This window comes from Sprattus sprattus, assembly GCF_963457725.1.
Source record: "Sprattus sprattus genome assembly, chromosome: 3".
NCBI classification, from domain to species: Eukaryota; Metazoa; Chordata; class Actinopteri; order Clupeiformes; family Clupeidae; genus Sprattus; species Sprattus sprattus.
In genome coordinates this window covers 42,261,874-42,281,846 of record NC_137922.1, presented here as the reverse complement: position 1 = coordinate 42,281,846, position 19,973 = coordinate 42,261,874, and the positions used below count along the sequence as shown (strand labels likewise).

Sequence of the window (19,973 nt, the reverse complement as noted above, 5' to 3'; positions counted from 1 at the left end):
ATCTTTCATATCATTCCGCCAGAAGTCCAGTCATTTTAACGCAACAGTAGACAGTAATTTGAAGTCAGCAAGTAATGGGTTGCTATGCAACACCTGAAACTTCAAAGTTCTATTTGCTTGAAGAACTATTTATTTCTAAACGGGACTCATGAAACGGCAACTAAATCATTAAAAAGAGGTATGTTGGAGGAATGTCTTCTATCGTTTTTGGCAAGTAACCGTATAATAAGCGGGATAATGTATTGTCCGTCGGTCATTCTCCAAAAATAATTCCCTTCAGGACGAAACAACACCCTCTGCTGCTCCTCGGGGTGTTGTTCGCTCCGTCGGGAATTATTTTTGGAGAATGACCTCCGGACAATACATTATCCCTTACATATAAGAGCGTTGTCCACTTTGTCCAACATCTCAATCTCAATTCAGCCCAGGTAGTTGTCATTTTGTTTTCTGCAGTTAAATTTTGCAACTTTAGCCAAGTGGCCAGTTCATCATGATATTCATGGCTGACCCACAGCATGAGTGTGTCCAGACCTACCTGTTGGCCACAATACCCGGGTAGTAACTCTTTTGGTTCTCGTCCACTTTGCTGTCGCTCAGGAGCACGAAAGCCATGTGTCGCCCGTACGCCCTGATCACGCTCGTACCCGTGATGGTCTCGGAAAAGTGGGAGTATATGGGGGACCTACTGACCGACTCCAGCCGCTTAAGCTGCCGGGACGTGGCAACGTAAAATCTCTATGGATGAAATTTGGTGGGGAAGGAGGGAGGAAAGGATTTGGGGGGGTGGGAGGGATGGAGGGATGTGAAGAAAAAGAGACATTCATTGTGTAAGATCTACACTCACGGCTAAACAGCTAAACAGATCAACAACAGATACGACGCAGTGAAAAGAAGACTCAGAGAGGAACCATCTCCAGAGTGGTCATGACTGGCAAATTTGAGGTCGGTCTGTCTCATCCAACTTCAGCTAGGTAAAAGGGTTTCTAGGGGCCATGCATAAAATGAGGTCTAATTTCCTAACGTTCAACTCTGAAGATGGTTTCTCAAGTCCTTCTCAAAGCATAAAATGAATCATAAATGGTACAACAGAATTATAATACTTAAACAGAAATTATAAATATTTTAAAATGGCGTAAAATACAAATGATGAATTACCATAACATTACCATTGATGAATTTTACAGCACTATAAGCTGGCAATTCATACAGTTAGTAAATTTGAACAAAATACAAAAAACATTCCCTCGCTGTTGTTGCCTTGAAGAAATTGTTAACATTTAGTGTCATGGCCAAAGAAAAGAGCCAGACCCAGCAGGAAACATGCAAAAAGCGTTTGAAAGCAACGGCGGAAATATTTGGAAATGATTTAAAATCAAATCAAATAAAACACAGAGCCAGACAAAAGCAGAGGCGCAGTTGCTTACTAAGATATTAGGAGTACCAAACAGAGAAAAGCAATGAGGTGATACAACCATTATGGAGTTCAGGTAGGAGTGTTCAATCAATTCCGTCTTTCGAGTTTCGGTTCACTGACATACCTTCCTAAGATCTGAGGCACAAGTGGAACTACTAACTAATCATCAGTAAAAGGAGAAGCAACGCACGATTAAAAAAATCCCATTCGGAGGAGAGTCAAGGTAGCTTCAAGCTTTTGATCAGTGTGATCTCTCAGTAGGCTTGTGGACTGTCTTCTGCTTGATCATGGTTATGTAGTATATTCTTGATATACTTGTCTATAAGCCCCCATAACACTCCTGGGGATAAACACTGGAAAAATATATACTATTTTGTACTGGGTCTATACATTGAAAGTTGATTCAGTTAGAAGATTCTCAATCTGAGTTCACTGTTAGTTAATAATGATGCGATTAGGCAGCCAGGGAACAAGAAAGGCCTCCAGGGAGGAGAAGCTTCTGCCTGATATGGATTAGTGACATTGACACATTTGCAATCAAATGGTACTTAGCTAAAATGCCAAATGAATCAAGGCACAGAAACCTATTCAACCCGAACATCAAAATACTGGTCTATGACAACACTTTGTTCTTGCTGAACAAACTGTCCTCATACAAACAATTCAGCCCAAAACAACTACATTACACTGTTATTTAAACCAGGGAGTTAGCATAGCAATGTCTATGACTCAGAAACAACAAATTCAAAAACGAAAATACGAAAACAGAAGTACCTCCCGGCCATAAAAATATAAATACGTCCTTCCCAATTGGGATTGAGAGTTACGGTGAAGCCAGTAACGGCAGTTACACTGCAAGTGCAATATCCAACTCTGACCACTTAGGGTCACTACTCAGCATAACTCTCAATAATGCACCACACAAAGAGTGTAGTGACTCAGATGGAGGTCTGGTGAAACACAGGAGTTTCTCACAGCTGAGTCAGGGTTCACTCCTTACTGACCTTACTAACCTTGACTAGTAAAAAAGAAGAAGAAGAAAAGACAGAAAAAAAGGAAAGAAATCTAGAAATCGCATGCTATGGTTGTGGCACTGGGACAGTGATAAAAAAAAGAAGAAAAAAAGACGTACCATCATAAAAAAAACACACACATAAAAACACAACATGATAACACGTATAATGTTATATATCATGCTTGTCAAATGTTAACAAACAGAAACAACAACAACAAACCAACAAACAAACAAACTAACAAAAAACACGAGTTAGCAGATGGTAAATTCCCATTTACCTGGACCCACCAATAGAACACCGTTAACGGCACTATGATTATGAGGATCAGAGGGGTGAGGGCAGAGCATATGATCAGCACATTTACTGTGTACCAGAAAGTCCGCATCCAGATATCAATATTGTCTGGGAGGAGCGTGTCTATTGTGTCCACGTCTTTGCCGAAGCGGTTCAGGAGCCTCCCGGTGGGAGTGCGCTCGAAAAAGGACTGTGGCGCGCGCAGTACACCCTGGAGCATGTGCTGGTGGGTGTCACGCGACGCCTTCAACATGCTGTACGCCCGGCACAGTAAACAGTTGGCCAGAATCAGCAAACCTGTTTGTAGGGGGGGGGGGGGGGGGCAGGAGTAAAGGGGAGGGATGGGGAGGGGAAGGGAGGTCAAAAGGAGAGGGGGGGGGGGGGGGGGGTTGAACGAGAGACAATGATGAAGGATGGGTTAATTGCTTGTCTCGATTTTTTGGTTGCTTGCTTTTGTTTTTCTTTTCTTTTTTTTTGGAGGGAAAAAAAGGTTTATTTGCGAGCGTCTCTTGGGTTGCGTCTCCAGAGTTGTGGGTGGAGACGGGTCAGAGGGAAGGGAGGTGGACGGGTGGGAGAGAGAGACAATGGGTGGGGGGGGTGATGGGGTGGTGGAATAGGTCTGCTGAATCTGCGCGGGATGAAACCCACTGTTAAAACTGAAACAAAGAGAGGGAGGCTGAGGCGATTTTCGGAAACCTTCATGTGGTGTGCAATACTGCAAACAAAAACATATGGTGAAAAGGCTCTCCTTAGACCTCCACCTGAAACAATATAAGTGTAAACAGACCATTCTAAACTACACAAGTGAAAACACACAAACACCTTACTGCAACTCTATCTAAAGCCACTAGGAGGCGCCAGTGCACCATTCTACAAAAAGAAGGAGGGCCACATGTCCAAGTCCCAGCCTACTTCAGACAGAGAATGGTGTTGCGTCACAGAACAGCACACTACCATCACCATTGCATAGTCTTTGTATAGCTCATCACATCCTTGTGTACACACCTGTGTGTGTGTGTGTGTGTGTGCTCGTGCGTGCATGAGAGAGTGAGTGTGTATGTGCAAGTGTGTGTGTGTGTGTGTGTGTTTGCGTGTCTGTGTGTGTGTGTGTGTGTGTGTGTGTGTGTGCGTGTGTGTGTGTGTACAGAGGGGAAGGAGAAAGCAGACAGGCTTGCAGTGGGCAGGAAACAGGCAGGCTGCTGAGTCGCTGAGAATCTTGTGCAACTGTGTGGAGATCAACAGAATCAACAGAAAAAGAAGAGAATGAAAGAGAGAGAGAGAGAGAGAGAGAGAGAGAGAGAGAGAGAGAGAGAGAGACAGCGAGGGAGAGAGAGAGAGGGAGAGAGAGAGAAAGAGAGAGAGAGAAAGCGACGGGGAGAAAGAGAGAGAGAGAGAGAGAGAGGGAGAGAGAGAGAGAGAGAGAGAGAAAGCTACAGGTCAGTAGTGTGAATACTGTAAGGAAGGGTCCTGCCATGACGAGGAAGAACAGCTGCAATGGAAAGGAAGCTCTGAAGGCCCAATCGCACACTGCGCATAAACAAGGCCAGCATTCCAACTGCGAAAAAGAAACAAAAAGAATCAAAAGAAAGAACCAGCACAACACCAAATCGGAACCGGAACCTTTTTTCTCCAGAACTTTTTTTGGTTTCCAGTTCTCCCTCTTCTGGTGTTTTTTTTTTTACCTGCACAAAGAAGTAGATGAGAGCTAGTGGCACGATGACCACGGCAAAGATGGGTGTGCTGAAAATAATGACAATCATGACGGACAGCGAGCTGAAGGTGGTGCCCAGGAACATAAGCACGGTGGAGGGCAGCGCCTCGTCGATCACGTAGATGTCCTTGGAGAAGCGGTTGATGATGCGTCCCAGCGGGGTGGTGTCGAAGAAGGCCTGCGGCGTGTGGAACTTGTTCTCGAGCAAACCGCTGTGCAGCTTGCGCGCCGCCTTGATTTTGCCCAGTGACAGGATGAGTGTGGAGAGCATGACCAGGACGCCTGTGTGTGTGTGTGTGTGTGTGTGAGTGTGTGTGTGAGATGGAGGGAGGAAGGGAAGAGGAGAGAGGAGGAAGAGAGGAGGTGAGGATAGCTACTGTGTCTTATTACGGGAGAGGTTGGGAGGTCCAGTCAAATAGAAGGAGAGAGGAAATCCCGACACAAGCAAATACTACAGGTGGAGGTGAATTAGGGGTCATACCATAATTGCAGCACGAACAAGCACACAGACGCATTGGCAATTAAATTCCAGCCCATCCACATCATTCTCCAATTTAACTCAAACACTAACACACACATTACAATTACATTTCTTAATGTGAAACAAACAGTAAATCTATTTCTAATCTTATGTTTTGTATCAATATATTCAATGTATTCAGGCAGTGGTACTTATCTGGCTGAAATGTGGGGCCCTGTAAGTGATCCTTGTGAGACTCAGAGTCTGCGTTTCCGTCACACAGCGTGCTCGGGCTTAAAGTTTCACATTAGTCTCAGCAGGCTCTCCAGCATTTGAGGTTAACCTTAAGCTGGGCCTTCTGTGTAAACACCTCAGATGCGTCAGATGTCTATAGTCTGCTTCACTCACTCCACTTCGCCGCTCTCAGCAGTAGTACCGCGGTAACCACATCTACATTTACATATGGCAGACGCTTTTATCCAAAGCGACATACAAAGGAGGAAACATCTATTAGACTGCAGATGCCTTGAACTGATAGCCTCTTCAAACTGTCTTTTTGAACAATTTCATTATTTTTATATATATTTTTATATTATATATTTTACATTCTCTGTGAGAGTCCCTAAGCGGTTGTGGTAGTATGAAGCGCTGCCTTTTTCCTAAAGTAATCCCTTAAAAACCGCCAGCCGACGCAATCGCTTACCTTGTGTGATGCCCAGCGCGGCGTACACCCCCACCCTCATGTCCACGTTGGTGTCGGTCCGGTTGAGCTCGGCGTCGCTGGTCCACTTGGTGAGCCAGATGTTGGCGCCGATGGCCGACCCGCTCTGGCAGGCGTACAAGAAGCAGATGAAGAGTGAGAGCAAGGGCCCCACCGCCTTCACGTAGACCCAGTACACCTTCATCTTCACCTGCACAGTGGGAACAACACACGACATGAGCCTGAGACGGGCAAGGTTAGGCGATTAAAGTCTACGCCCGTGTTAAGGACACATCATTTTCACCTGCATAGCGGGAACGTCAGACGTCATGAGACTGAGATAGGCAAGGTTAGGAAGGACCACACACAACATGAGCCTGAGATGGGCAAGGTTAGGCGATTAAAGTCTACGCTCGTATAGAGGACGTAGGCCTATGCCCATGTTTAGGTTAAGGGGTTGTAAAAGGGCTAGTTGTGAAATGTGTGATACATGCTAACATGTAACTATCCAATTAAGCCCTTGTCATGATAGTGAATTAGGGCTTCATATTATTTAGAAGCATTTTAAAATCATTAGAACCTCACATACTTTTTTAGAGTTTTAGGAATGGGAATAGATATCAATGTGTTCCTGTTGAATGAAAGAATTTGCAGAAGATAAACTGTAGACTCTATGGGTATCAAAGAAACACATTTTTCAGTTGGTGTGTGTGGCAGTTGGGGTGGATGGACAGACAGCTGAACAGATGGCGAGACGGCGTGATTACCAGCCTGATTACCAGAGAGAGTCTAAAGAATGACACACGCACAGTATGGGCAGTCTGCACTCAAACACTGATGTTAATTCAAATTCAGGATTTACAAAAGCCAATTATGCTGCCCCCCTGGCTAAAAAGAACTTTGCTAGGTCAATCAACTCAGTCTCTGGCTCGAGCCCAGCGTTCCTACGGCATCTCTTCCTCCTCCATCATGTGGCAACGGCCGAGTGTTTTTTTTGGTGGGGTTGTTGTTTCTCCTCACCCTGCCTGTCTCCGACGTCTCCGCCTGGATGAGTTTGTCCATCTTGGGCCCCTTCTTCTCGGGCGTGGGCTCCGCGTGCTTGAGCACGCTGCAGCGCCGCTTCCGGATGGACTTGGTCTTGGGGTTCTCCCCGTCTATGGACATCACGCTGATCTGCCTGCCAGGGAATGAGCGAGGAGAGGAGGGCTCAGAATGGGAGAACTATCAGAACCTGGTAATAGGAACTTTCTCACTCGGTTGTCTTTCAGGACACTCGACAGATCTTTATTCTAATGTTCTAATGTTATGAAAAAAATGACAATCAAACCTAAAAATGAAATGTCCATGTGTGTGGATAAAGCAATTAAAATGGAAACATAATTATGCAAGTATCAACACGCATGGATTCCTTGACAATACATACCTTATGAACTGCCGGCGGGTCTCGTTTACAACTGGCTCGTTGTCCACCATGTCTGTGTGGTTGCTGAGCGCATCGTCGGGAAATGCTTCATCCTCCTCCTCGATCATCTCCACTGGGTTTCAAAGTGAAGAGAAAGAGCCGTTATGTAAGAGCTCACTTACAATTACTCACTCACTTCTAACTTCAGCTTTGTGGAACAGTATGACGAAAGAAAAGGAGAATAACCCGTCTCTGTATTAGCCATCGTAAGAGACAACACATATGGAACAACAATTAACAGTCAAACACGTTTAAGTTCATTAAGATGTTAATTTACTTTTGCTGTGTTCATTTCACTGGACCAGATTGTTGTTTTTGACGTAATGAGCAAATACAGATCCCAGAACCCAACTTTAGCATTCCTGTTACGAAGTATGAACACATACTTTCAGACAATAAACACAGACACACACACACATACACAGACACACACACACACACACACACACACACTCCCACTCCACACACACCACACAAGGGGGCAGAGGACTTAAAGCTTACTGGTCCCGTCATCATCTTCTATAATGTCTTCAAGAGAGTAGTTCCTCAGGAACTCTGCAAAAGCTCCGTTCTGCCTAAGCAGGTCCTGGTAGGAGCCCGTCTCAGACACTCTACCGTCTATCATCACCAAGATGTTGTCAACCTGAGATAGGAAGGTGATGCCATGCGTCACCAGAAGTCGTGTCTGTAAACACACACACACACACACACAAACAAACATACAAAAATAATTAAGTTAGTGACATTGTATTAAAGTGGCATTATGTAGGAATTGTACTTCAGGGTAAGGGTTAGGATTAGCAGTTTTACCTTAAAATAACTCAGGGTAAGGGTTAGGATTAGCAGTTTTACCTTAAAATAACAGCTTAAAAAATTGGGGCGCAACAATGACGTTTAATATGGAGAATCACCTCGGTGCCATTGCCATACCAGGGTCCGTAGGCATATTATTATTATTATATATTATTACTGCGTTATGTAAGTTTGCCTGAAGCCGCCCGGTTACTACTGTCTTCAGAACTTGTGTTGCACTTGCCTGATGTTTGACTGTGTTAGGAAATTTGTTGACTATTTGTTTGTCCTAGTGTCAAAGTAAGCAAATTTCAAGAGGTTTCGCTAGGTTTAGCTGCTAGCATCTCGTTAGCGATTAGCAATTCCTCCATTGTGCTGCTTTACATTCTATTGGTTTTATAAATCGTAAGCGATTCAAAACATAATACACAAGGACATACTTAGTGTAGTCCTTAGTCCATTAATGATATTCAACTATATGTAGTCAGCTTCCACTGCACTAATGCTTGCCTTACATGATCCTTTCCTATAAAAGATATCTGCACTTCTGTACTTCCTTCGACTATCTACAGTTTGGCAAAAAAAAAAAAAAAGCAGTAATTCAAGAGTAGTTCAGAACCGCCAAGCACTGAAGTGAAATTAAATGAACAATTAAAACCCTATTTTGAGGAATAGGCCAGCACTACTCAAACTCTCCACTCAGCCCAGGGGCCATCTGAGGAAAGAAAAACACCGTTTCTGAGGATCCTGACAGTACCTTTCCTTTAAGGGCCCCGTCCGGGCCGATCACGTGGTCGAAGATGTGCTTGGCCACGTGGGCATCCACGGCAGACAGCGGGTCGTCCAGCAGGTAGACGTCGGCGTCGCTGTAGAGCGCCCTCGCCAGGCTCACCCTCTGCCTCTGCCCCCCAGAGAGGTTGATGCCCTAAAGGAGGATGGGTGATTTACATTTGTGCGAAGATAGGTAACAAGAATCAGCATTGGCGATCATCAGCTTCATATACAGTATTTCATAAGGCACAATCTGCATTTGATATGGTAAACATTACACCCTGCGGCTGAGGGGTTGCAGTTATTTTATAGTTGTTTTGTAGTTTGTAACGCATAGGTTATAGTTCTGTGATCCAGTGTTGGGTTCATAATTAATTGATGAATTAAAAAAAATAAAATGAGAAATTCAACTACGACTACTACTTCCATGAAATTTAGGTCTCCAAATGTGGCAGAATAGTGTATTTGAACCCTCTCCACTCAAGTGCTCATTTGATTGACAGGCACATGACTGGGACACACAAAAACAAAAACAGGCTCCTTGAAGTTACTGAGACTCCTCCTCGTTCTGTACCTTCTCTCCAATCTCAGTCAAGTCGCCGCCGGGAAGCACTTCCAGGTCAGTGACGAGGGCGCAGGCCTCCAGGACGCATCGGTACTTCTGCTCCATGTAGGGCTTGCCAAACAGGATGTTGTCTCTCAGCGTGCAGTTCTGGATCCAGGCTTGCTGGGGCACGTAAGCCACTGAGCCCTGCAGACCAGGACATAGAGAAAGAGAGAGAGATAGAGATTGAGAGAGAGAGGGTGAGAGAAAGAGAGAGAGAGAGGGTGAGAGGACAGAGAGAGAGAGATAGATAGAGAGAGAGAGGGTGAAAGAAAGAGAGAGAGAGAGAGGGTGAGAGGACAGAGAGAAAGAGAGAGAGAGAGAGAGAGAGAGAGAGAGAGAGAGAAAGAGAGGGTGAGAGAGACAGAGAGAGAGAGAGACAGAGAGGTTAGCAGGAGGGGAGACATGGGGAATGTGATTGAAACAGTCGATCTCACTTTAACCATCATCATTAATTGACTATCGCAGTTTTTTAAGTGAACAATGCTTACACGCATGCTAATACAGTTTAAATGCTGTTGTGCTCTGCTTGCAATGCAAACAGTGGAAACAAGGTTGCCAACTTGTTGCGTAGACTTACAGGGTCATACGTTCAGATGATGCACCTGGTTTGCCATGTCCAACGTCATTGTGTGGCAGGCCTCAAGTTCATTATAGGATTATCTACTTTGTATCAATAAAGCCATTAACTGATTGATTAATTAAACAAACAAAAGTTCTTGACACGCCTTCTTCACCTCTGCCCCATAATCCGCACAAAAAGACACTGGCAATCTACATTCCCTGTGACCACCGGTGGAACGGCAACTGTGCACAGAGAACAAAAATAACCCCTCGCTCCCGAGCAGCTTGGTTCAATTTAGCTCCTGGATTCCCAATAGCTGTGTGCTCTGTCAAAGGGCTGGCAGGGGTTCCTGTGTGCCTTTAATCCAGCTACAACCACTAAAGAGAAAAGGCTTTTAACCTCTGCAAAGGCGAGAGAGAGAGAGAGAGAGAGAGAGAGAGAGAGAGAGAGAGAGAGAGAGAGAGAGAGCGCTTTGAAGATTAGATTTTTAAAGGCTGCCACTGTCTTGTGACGGCTCACAACAGTCTAACAAGATTTTAGGACGGATTAAGAGGGTAGCATGGTGTAGACTGCGCTTGGGCTTTTTGCTTCAGTTTGTATGAGGATAGATCAAATGGACATCAATTTGATTAACACATCCATATAAATGATATCCCACCATAAAAAGGCCATTTTAGTTGTCTTAATAGCCCATTATGAAAGCTCTGTGTCCGTGCAGGCCTTATAGGGATATTGTGCTTAGTGTATAATTTACATAACAGCAACCAGTGAGTTTCACTTCAAACTAATGACACCACAAGGGCATTGCTTCCATCGCTCCTCGTGCTCCCTAGGCACTGACTGGTTCTGGCTGCACACACCTTCACTGAGATCTGTCCCTCCAGCTTCTCCATCTCCCCCAGGAGGGCTGACACCAGGGAGGACTTCCCACAGCCCACCTGTCCCACCACCGCCAGCAGCGAACCCTGGGGCACCATCACATTAATGCTAGAGAGACACAAAGACACGTCACGTTATTACAACAGACACAGAGACAACACATTAATGCTAGAGAGACACAGAGACACGTCACGTTATTACAACAGACACAGAGACATCAAATTAATGCTAGCGAGACACAGAGACACGTCACGTTATTCCAACAGACACAGACGTATCACAGTAGGCACACAGACATGGACTTCACAGCGACACAGAAATATCACATTACACACACAGACATAGAAACATCACATTAGGTCTACAGACCCAGATATATCACATCAGGGTGACTGACACAGACATCACATTAGGGTGACAGACGGTGAGACCTTATGGCTAGAGACAAGGACATTGCACAGACAATAGACAGGCATTACAGACCAGTGATATCAGATTAGGACCAAAGACTGACTATATCCATTTGGGACTACAGCCAGATGGCATCACATTAGAGCAGGAAAGAGACACATATCAGGACAACAGCAGACAAACAAACAAACAAACAAACATTTCAACCGCAGACAGACAAGACATCATCACAGACATATAGGTAGTCTACATGGAAGAGGGAGGGAGCACACATGGGCAACTGATGAAAACTTAACTTACTAAATGTAAATGTAAATGCAAAAAGCCATTCCAACCAGGCTAGACAGTAATAGGAGGAGAGTCATTTATAAGCCATCCATAATTAGTTCCTACTTGATTCCTGGCTCAATTTGATTTCTGGACTAACTCAAATTGATTTAATTAGTGTCAGGTAAATGCAAACAAACCGCACCCGAGTTGCTTGCTTTTTTAACCCCTGTCCTCCATACAGAGTTGCAAAACTGGGTTTGTAGAATGTGTTACATAAAATGCTATCATGTGTCTACTGAACACATCATCAACATGTCTCTATTGTGCACTGTGCTCGCTTCACTTGGAGTAGGTGTGTTGTGGCGTGTGGTGGACCGGACTGGTGTACCGGACTGAACTAGCAAGCTAGCCAGCAAGTAGGCTAACAGTCACTTGTCTTCACTGTCATGCTGTTAAAGTAAGCCCAGGATTAAATATCTAACCTCCTGGGAACAACAACAACCCCTTACACGGCCCTCCAAGCTGTTCTTTATAGCAAATTAAACTAACAACGCCATAGTCCTGCAGTTTTCAAACTGCCAGAGACGACAACAACCTATCATATTGGCCGCAACAGGCAGAAATTCGCTCCTCATTTGCATAGGATTAAACTTTTCTTTACTGTTTTTGCTTGCTTCGCCCAATTTTCCTCATCTATGTCTATGCCTCGGTCTGGAAAATAATGGCGTTTCGCTTGTTTTGCGGGCATGTATTCACTGCTTTGTAATACTGGTTTTACTCTTTTAGCAAGATGCTAACAACACCAAGATCATGGGTTCAATACCATAGAACACATACACTGATTTAAAAAAAAATGTATCAGTGTCCAAGTCAAATGTATATCTGTACGGTACTGTACTGATAACTTGGGGTAAATGTCAATTGAGGTAAAAGAATAAAATGTGAATGGAAATGTACTTTTCATTGTTTTTGTGTGTTAGTGGGAACATGGATGGCCTGTGGGGTTGGTAGATGGTCTGTGAGCTCTTACTTGTGAAGCGAGGTGGCGTCTTGCTTGGCCCATGAGAACGTGCCATTGATGACGGTCACAGCAAATTCTGAAAGTGAACAGCACATTGTCCAATTTGTAAGTCAAGAGAGAGAGACACTAAAATGGCAATGACTCAACACAAACTGTCTGTTGTAGACCCTCCCGTCCTCCTTAATATGAGAGCTAACTCACAATGACTCGACAGAAATAGAAACTCACAGCCCAAGAAAAGAAAAGGAAAGAAGGAGGGGAAAAAACAAACAAGAAGTGGAGACTAATCCTAACCTGTCAGGGGAGGTTTTCAGGTTACGTGATGTAAGCCAGAACAAAAGGGTGAGGGGGCATGAGGGTGTGTGTGTGTGTTTGGGGGGGTGGGGGGTGCGTACCTGAGCTGGTGTGATTTCGGTCCACGGCTTCAGGATCCAGCTCATCGTGACTAAGAAAACTCTGGATTCGCTTCAGAGACACGCTGGCCTGTCCCCGGGGTCAGCAAGGGAAACAAAACAGGAAAGTGCAAGAGAGAATGAGAGAGAGAGAGAAAGAGAGAGCAAGATAGAGGGAGAGAGAGTAACAACAAGTGATGCATCTTAGATGATTAATGAAGATGATACTGACCAGAGTAAGAGCAGAGTTGTATAAATAGTCCTTCCTTTCCTTAAACAAAACAGACCTTTTGCATGTATACAGTACATTCTCCTTCCAATGAGTCACCCACATCCAAGGGTAAACTGAACTCTACTTGGAAGCACGTGGCCGCTCCTGGGTTTGTTCGGAAAAGGATGAGACGGTTTGGGAAATAAAATTAAAAGTGGGATCTGTGCAGGGGGAGAGGCTCTTACCTGCACAATGCTGCTGATGACCTGGGGTAGCATGTTTAGGGGGAACCTCAGGATGTTGAACAGAGACAAGGACACAAAGGCCTTCTGAGCATCTAAAACGTTGTTCTCATCAACCATCACATACACGGCGAACGATGTTAGGGCAACCTGAAAAGACATTACGGAAAAAAAAGAACAGTGAGATATGGTGTCTTTACAGAGTTACTACCACTACGGTTTACATTAAATCACAAACCAAACTTGCACGTTTTTCAGGGTCACCACGTGTTTTTCTGTTTTTTGACAGTGTTTATAAAAAACCCACGAACACGTGACTGGAGGCATTTCAATACTCCTGCAGTGAACCATTAGAGGTCTCTGAAACCTGACTCATAGATAAGGTACTCCACTTATCTGAAGAACACCTGGTATTTTGTTAGACATGGAGCTGTTTGTCTAAAGGCACATTCCACTTTTTTTTTTTGGTTTGTTCCCGTTCATTCCCGCTGCCTAATCACAATGGCATAAACTGTTAGAGGGCCCGCTCTTTCCTCCTAAGCCTTACTTTTGTGAACTGCTTTGCCCTCTTGAGTCAGTCGTAGACAAAAGGGCTTGCGCTTTTAAGTCCAATCTGATTATTGATATTTACATATGGTCGACTGGTTGCTTGTGTTTGTTCGCATTCAAACCAGTTGACTGGGAAATATATGGAATGTCTCTGCATGCAGGGTGTCCTCACCATGAAGGGTGCGGTGGTCCAGGCCATGATGGAGAGAGCGCTGAGGTAGGCGGTCTTGCGCAGCACATTGAGCTCCTTCTGGCGGATTTCTAGAACCTTCTCCTGGAAGGACTTCTCCCAGGCGTAGAGCTTCAACACCTTGATACCGTTCAGAATCTCATTCATCAGCTTGATGCGGGCATCTTTGTACTGCATTTGCTCAACCTGTCAAAATAGAAAACATTTTTCACAAACTATTCTTTGTTTTTACTAAAGCTAAACAGAATTATTAAAATGGTCAGGCAAAAGGTTGTAGCACATGATTCATTTATTATCCATATTCCACCTATCAGCTATCACCTTTCAAGTGCTTAAGCCCTTTAAGCGATTACTTAAAGAATTATATCACAATTTATTGGTTATACTGGTTGATCTTGCTACACACGAGGTACTTTTCTGAGAAGCATGGCTTAATTTGCCTCAATTGTATTAGTGAGGTGAAATAGCAACTTGGGAACAAATGGGATTATGGCAGCATGTTTTATAACTGTGCCAATAAATATATTTTGTTTTCTCATGTACAAATGACCATGAACAAAGTGTCCCACTATTCAATGTTTTGCCGTTCAATTACTGATGCATTTTTCACAGAAGGCCGTCTGAAAAGATTCATCTGCTAGGCCTACATGATGAAACACTACTCAATGACAGTCTATTAACTCATAACATCATTACCAGATTTTTTGATGGCCTCACAAAGTTTCCTTCACCAAAACGCAAAGTGCTGAGTTGTAAGACAAGTTGATTACCTGGTAAGCTCTGGTTTTCATGGCAATGCCTGCATTGAGTGGGATTAGCAGAACCATCACTGCAACTCCAGCCAGGACAGACGGCCCCAAATTCTACTTGACACAAACACAAACACTATATTACATTATATGGAAGGAATTAAAACAAGTGTTAGGCTTTTTTTTCCATTGAATGTCATTGATCAGTGAATGTGAATTAAATAACCATGTCTGAGAAAAAGAGGGAGAGTGGAGAGGAGTGGTATACAGTCAGTATTGGTTTTGTCATGACACAGGCAGTTTTGGTTAGGCAGAGGTAGGTCTGGGGAGATATACAGTACCAGTCAAAAGTTTGGACACAGCTTTAGTTTTTTGGAGAAGTGTTTTCTTTACTTTTATTATTTTCTACATTGTAGATTAATACTGACATTTAAACTACGAAAGAACACATATGGAATGATGTACTAAATCTACAATGTAGAAAATAATAAAAGTAAATAAAAAACTTGTTTGGTGTGTCCACACTCTTGACTGGTACTGTAGGTGTGACAGGTATTTCTGGTGAGATATAGGTGTGACACAGGTAGGTCTGGTAAGATAAAGGTGGGACACGGGGTAGTTCTGGTGAGGTATAGGTGGGACACAGGTAGTTCTGGTGAGGTATAGGTGTGACACAGGTAGGTCTGGTGAGATAAAGGTGGGACACGGGGTAGTTCTGGTGAGGTATAGGTGTGACACAGGTAGGTCTGGTGAGATAAAGGTGGGACACGGGGTAGTTCTGGTGAGGTAGGTGGGACACAGGTAGTTCTGGTGAGGTATAGGTGGGACACAGGTAGTTCTGGTGAGGTATAGGTGTGACACAGGTAGGTCTGGTGAGATAAAGGTGGGACACAGGTAGTTCTGGTGAGGTATAGGTGTGACACAGGTAGGTCTGGTGAGGTATAGGTGGGACACAGGTAGTTCCATGAGACATACAGTAGGTAACGTTGGTCCAGTACTGATCCTTGTGGGCTGTACCTGCCAGAGGAAGAAGAGTGCCAGTACTATCTGCAGCGGAGCGGACCACAGCATGTTGAGGAAGGTTGTGAGGTCCATGAAGCGCTGGGCGTCCACAGACATCAGGTTGACAACCTCACCCACGGTCGATGACCGCTTTGCTGCATTCGTGATGACCAGCGACTAGAAGACAGACGTTTTTTATAGTTAGTTCCTTCCTTTTAATGCCATTCTTTTTTTCTTTCTTTCTCTTTTCATTCATTCGTTCATTCAATCATTTAGTCAGTAATATACTTACTCACTTCGATCCCTCATTTATCCAAAATTCATCACATAATTCAATCACACCTCCCTTAATAATCAGTTTAAGGAGATGTCAAGGGAGAAATGTTGTCTCCTTTGATACATCTGTCAGCACTTTTCTCCCACCATTCACACTTAATCAGTGCAATCAATCACACGCTTTAAACACAAAATGTCAGACACCGCCACTGGCCTCCACTGCAAAATACCATCTACAATTCAATATACCGAGACGCGGAACAAAATAGACACGTCAAGCTGGCTTAAAAAGACAATTTCTTGGGGAATGTTCTTTCTGCACTTTTGCTCATTAATTAGCGAGTCATTGTGATATTGTCAGATGACATCATCTGCTTTAACCAGAACAACGGCATATGAACAAAAAATCATGAAGAAGACAGACAAGGCCACAATTACCTTGCAGTGGATTCATGTCCCCTGTATGAGGTTTATGAGTTTATTTTGTATAGGCAAAACACCACCTGTATGTGTACAGTAAGAGAAAAGAAGCGGCAAAATAAATCAACCAATCTCCACTTGCCAAACTCGTTCTTTCACTTCCTCTACCAGTTCCTTATACTTTAGCTTCTTCCTTTCAAAGACTTACTCAATCGCATCCTCAAAGGGAATCATTAACTCAAAGTAAACAATGCGCTTACACTCAGAATACATGTCTGATCTCATAGCAGTCAAAAAAATACACTGTGGAACTTGAGGTTGCCTTCCAACATCATCTCAAATCCCACTCTTTGCCAGTGCTGTTTGTACATTAACCAGCAAAGGATTAACCTCAACTTGTTTATTCTCAAAAAAACCTGCCAATGATTTTAAAACCTGATTATGTCTCCACGTGTAGCGACCCTGGGTCAAGCTAGTTTTTCATCCAGACAGAATATTTTTAAATGAGCCACCCCCATGCCCATGTGGCTCCCACAATGCATTTGATGCGGTTAGCATCCATCGCCCACACTTCACTCCAGCGGATCCCCCTCTTCTCAACATTATACCACCAGTTTATCCATTGCCCTTGCGTTGCCACTGAAGCAGCTGCTGCTTATCTAGTTTACTCTTCTTGCTCGTGAACAAAGGTGGCAACCATCTGCCTCCTCTACAGTGATGTAATCTAACCCGATGCTTTCCTACTGCCAACAAACCCAAACCCTGCTTCTCAACTCTGTACCTTCCCAATGATATCCCTGCTGTAATCAGGGTTTTTCCTGCATAGAGAAAATGTAGGCGCGCGCCTAAGCCGTTTTCCCGAACGCCTATGAAAAATCCCGAGCGCCTAAAGGCAAAAAAAAAAAGTCTGCGATAGAAAAAAACTGTCATCCAATTCAGCTTAATGGTGTTTTAAGCGCTCACGTTGAATTCAAGCAGCAGCAGCAGATGCCACCTCCTACCCCCTCAGCCAATCATTGAACAGAGGCTTCTCCAAGTTTGCAAGACGTTAGTCACTTTAATTTGATTTTTTTTGTATAAAGCAGCTAGCAAGCAGTTGCCTACATTATCTTAAAAAAACAATACTTTGATAGTAGGCTTTAAGTTTTATTTAAGCAGTGTGTGCGTGAACCTATATATCCTATGTGTAATGGTAAGACTAATATTAATGCCATATATGGGCCATTCTACCGAATTGATGCAAAGTCATGTCGGATATGTTTTGAATTTTTTTATGGTTTATTCCCAAAACTTTGTCCGTATGTATATTGTTCCATATCTAAAGTACATATATCTAGTAAAAGAACAGTCAAGTTTTATATTGTATTTTCAGAATGTGTCGGAATGTTTTTCCTCTTCCAAAAATTGTCACTACCGAAACATCACATTTACTATAGTAAAACAGTATTATTATTGACCTGTTCAGATTGTGTTTCCTTCCCTTCTCTGAAGTGTATTTTTACAAATATTTCTTGAAGGTTTTCACAATGAAATCCATAGAAATTAATTTTTTACCAAATTTTCAAGTTCAATTTATCTGTTTCGGTAGTGACTGCACTGTTTCGGTAGTGACTGCACTGTTGGATGGATGTTCATTTCTCTCCCAAAATCATCCAAAAGGTGCTCTGGGCCTCCCTTTAGTCCACACAACACATATATTTAAAAATTATGGGATTGAACTACTTACCATTTAATTTAGTCACTACCCAAATCATCTGGTCACTACCATATGTTTCGGTAGTGACTGTTTCGGTAGTGACAATTCTAGCTAACTTTAAGCATAAATAAAGAATTCTAGCAAGCACACGGCTTTCAAACACATCTTTGAAGAGGTGAACACACATACAAACATAAGATTTTCCATGAAACCCCAAAAGGTTTACTTAATTGAAGAAAACATGCGTTTCGGTAGTGACAATTCTTAAGGTTACACGTCGATTTTCAGACTTTGGAACACATTTATATAAAAACTATGGGATTTAGCTACTTACCATTCAACCATGAGGGACAGAGATGCAGTGTCACTGCATGGTCAAAAATGTAGAGTCGTGGCTAAAACACAGGCTCAGCCAATGGACTAAAACTCTTGTGTTTCGGTAGTGACATGAAAACTAGGGACATGATTTTTTGAGTATAGTAAATTGATTTAAAAATTAAACCCACAATAAATCTAAATATTCCAAGTTCTGTTTCAACCCAATCATAAAGTTCTTTGAAATTAAATCATTGAAAAAAATCAAAAAAAATTGAAAAGTGTTATTTAAAGGCATTGAAATTTAGATGTCAGGGTTGGGGACAGCTACTTCCCAATAGAAAGTACCCTATAAATGATGATTTTGCATATATTTAGCTTATTACTATCTCATGTAATGCATTGGGTTTATTTAGACCATAACATTTTCTAATTAAATATCTATGCCTAAATACCTAATTGTTTTGTAAATAGTTTTTATTGTTGAGGGACTGCATATTACACGAATTCGGTAGAATGGCCCATATACAATAACTGATTTATGAGAGCTATCCAAAGACTGGTGGCTGCCGATTTAGCAGTCAACCTACCTTACTCTGTACGTTTAGATGCTTTACAGGTAGCTGTAAGCCATTAGATGCCTGGGAAATATTTAGTATCTGTAAATAACAGCTCACCTTTATCTTTTTAACCAGATTTGTAAACAGGTCGCGATCAACAGGCTCAATAGGTACAATAGGCTACCTTGGTTAAAAATCGAATTACGGTAGAGTCATGCTAGCATTGCGCTAAATAATTAGGCAGTTAACATTAATAAGTGGTGTTTACATAAAGTCACTTATTGTATATGGCATAAATATTATTCTAAAACACCTTCACTAGTTGTTTTAAGCAGATTTGTGAGCATCATCACGTATGCAATGCACGTCAGCGAATGTGTTCTGAATAGTGTGTTTCAAGTAGGCTACAGCCGAACTCTCGTTCTGTTTTGATCAATAGTAATCGAGTTGATACGTCTGATCTATAAGCAACTGTGAGGTGCGCGAATGGACAGAGCCAATCACTTAAATACTCAACCTGCGGATGCATCCTGACTTCATCAGTCCGCGGTTTCAATATTCATGGCTTTCAATTTATTAAAATATCTGCTATATTGAGAACTTACACAGGTGTAGGCTATTAGGCTACTTGATTTGTCTACGCGTTTAAACGAGTACCAGTAGAATGCGGGGCCTCGGAAAGGCAGACAACCGCATTGGTTTTGAAAGCTCAACTCGTTTGTGTTGCATCTCGAATATAATAATATTAATATTAGTATTGATAAACCGGTGCGGTTGAAAACTGTCGTTCCACTGCAAGGGCCAGCCCGACAATAAGTTTGATTATTGATTTCCAACGCAGCCTCCATTAGTGAAAATAATGGTATGTAGGTTTGTATAATAAACATGAACAGTAATAATAGATAACTTGACTTTCATAATTCGTGTGTTCCATTTCTGACCACTGGTTAGTTCTAGATTCTATTGATATAGATTTCAGTAGTTTGCATACGAGGTAAACC

At 42.9% G+C, this 19,973-nt stretch overlaps 1 protein-coding gene across 1 annotated transcript in view; it reads right to left on the bottom strand.

Moving 5' to 3' along the window:
• abcc3 (ATP-binding cassette, sub-family C (CFTR/MRP), member 3) overlaps positions 1–19,973 on the bottom strand; it is a 48,873-nt gene that overhangs the window by 5,567 nt on the left and 23,333 nt on the right. Inside the window, exons 10-24 of the mRNA XM_080833865.1 lie at positions 15,721–15,882; positions 14,725–14,817; positions 13,937–14,140; positions 13,219–13,365; positions 12,766–12,853; positions 12,380–12,446; positions 10,650–10,776; positions 9,195–9,371; positions 8,607–8,774; positions 7,559–7,742; positions 7,019–7,130; positions 6,616–6,772; positions 5,599–5,806; positions 4,407–4,717; positions 536–735 (exon numbers count right to left, since the gene is read on the bottom strand). Coding sequence (XP_080689991.1) covers positions 536–735; positions 4,407–4,717; positions 5,599–5,806; positions 6,616–6,772; positions 7,019–7,130; positions 7,559–7,742; positions 8,607–8,774; positions 9,195–9,371; positions 10,650–10,776; positions 12,380–12,446; positions 12,766–12,853; positions 13,219–13,365; positions 13,937–14,140; positions 14,725–14,817; positions 15,721–15,882 — 2,405 coding nt within the window. The remainder of the gene's footprint in view (positions 1–535; positions 736–4,406; positions 4,718–5,598; positions 5,807–6,615; positions 6,773–7,018; positions 7,131–7,558; positions 7,743–8,606; positions 8,775–9,194; positions 9,372–10,649; positions 10,777–12,379; positions 12,447–12,765; positions 12,854–13,218; positions 13,366–13,936; positions 14,141–14,724; positions 14,818–15,720; positions 15,883–19,973) is intronic.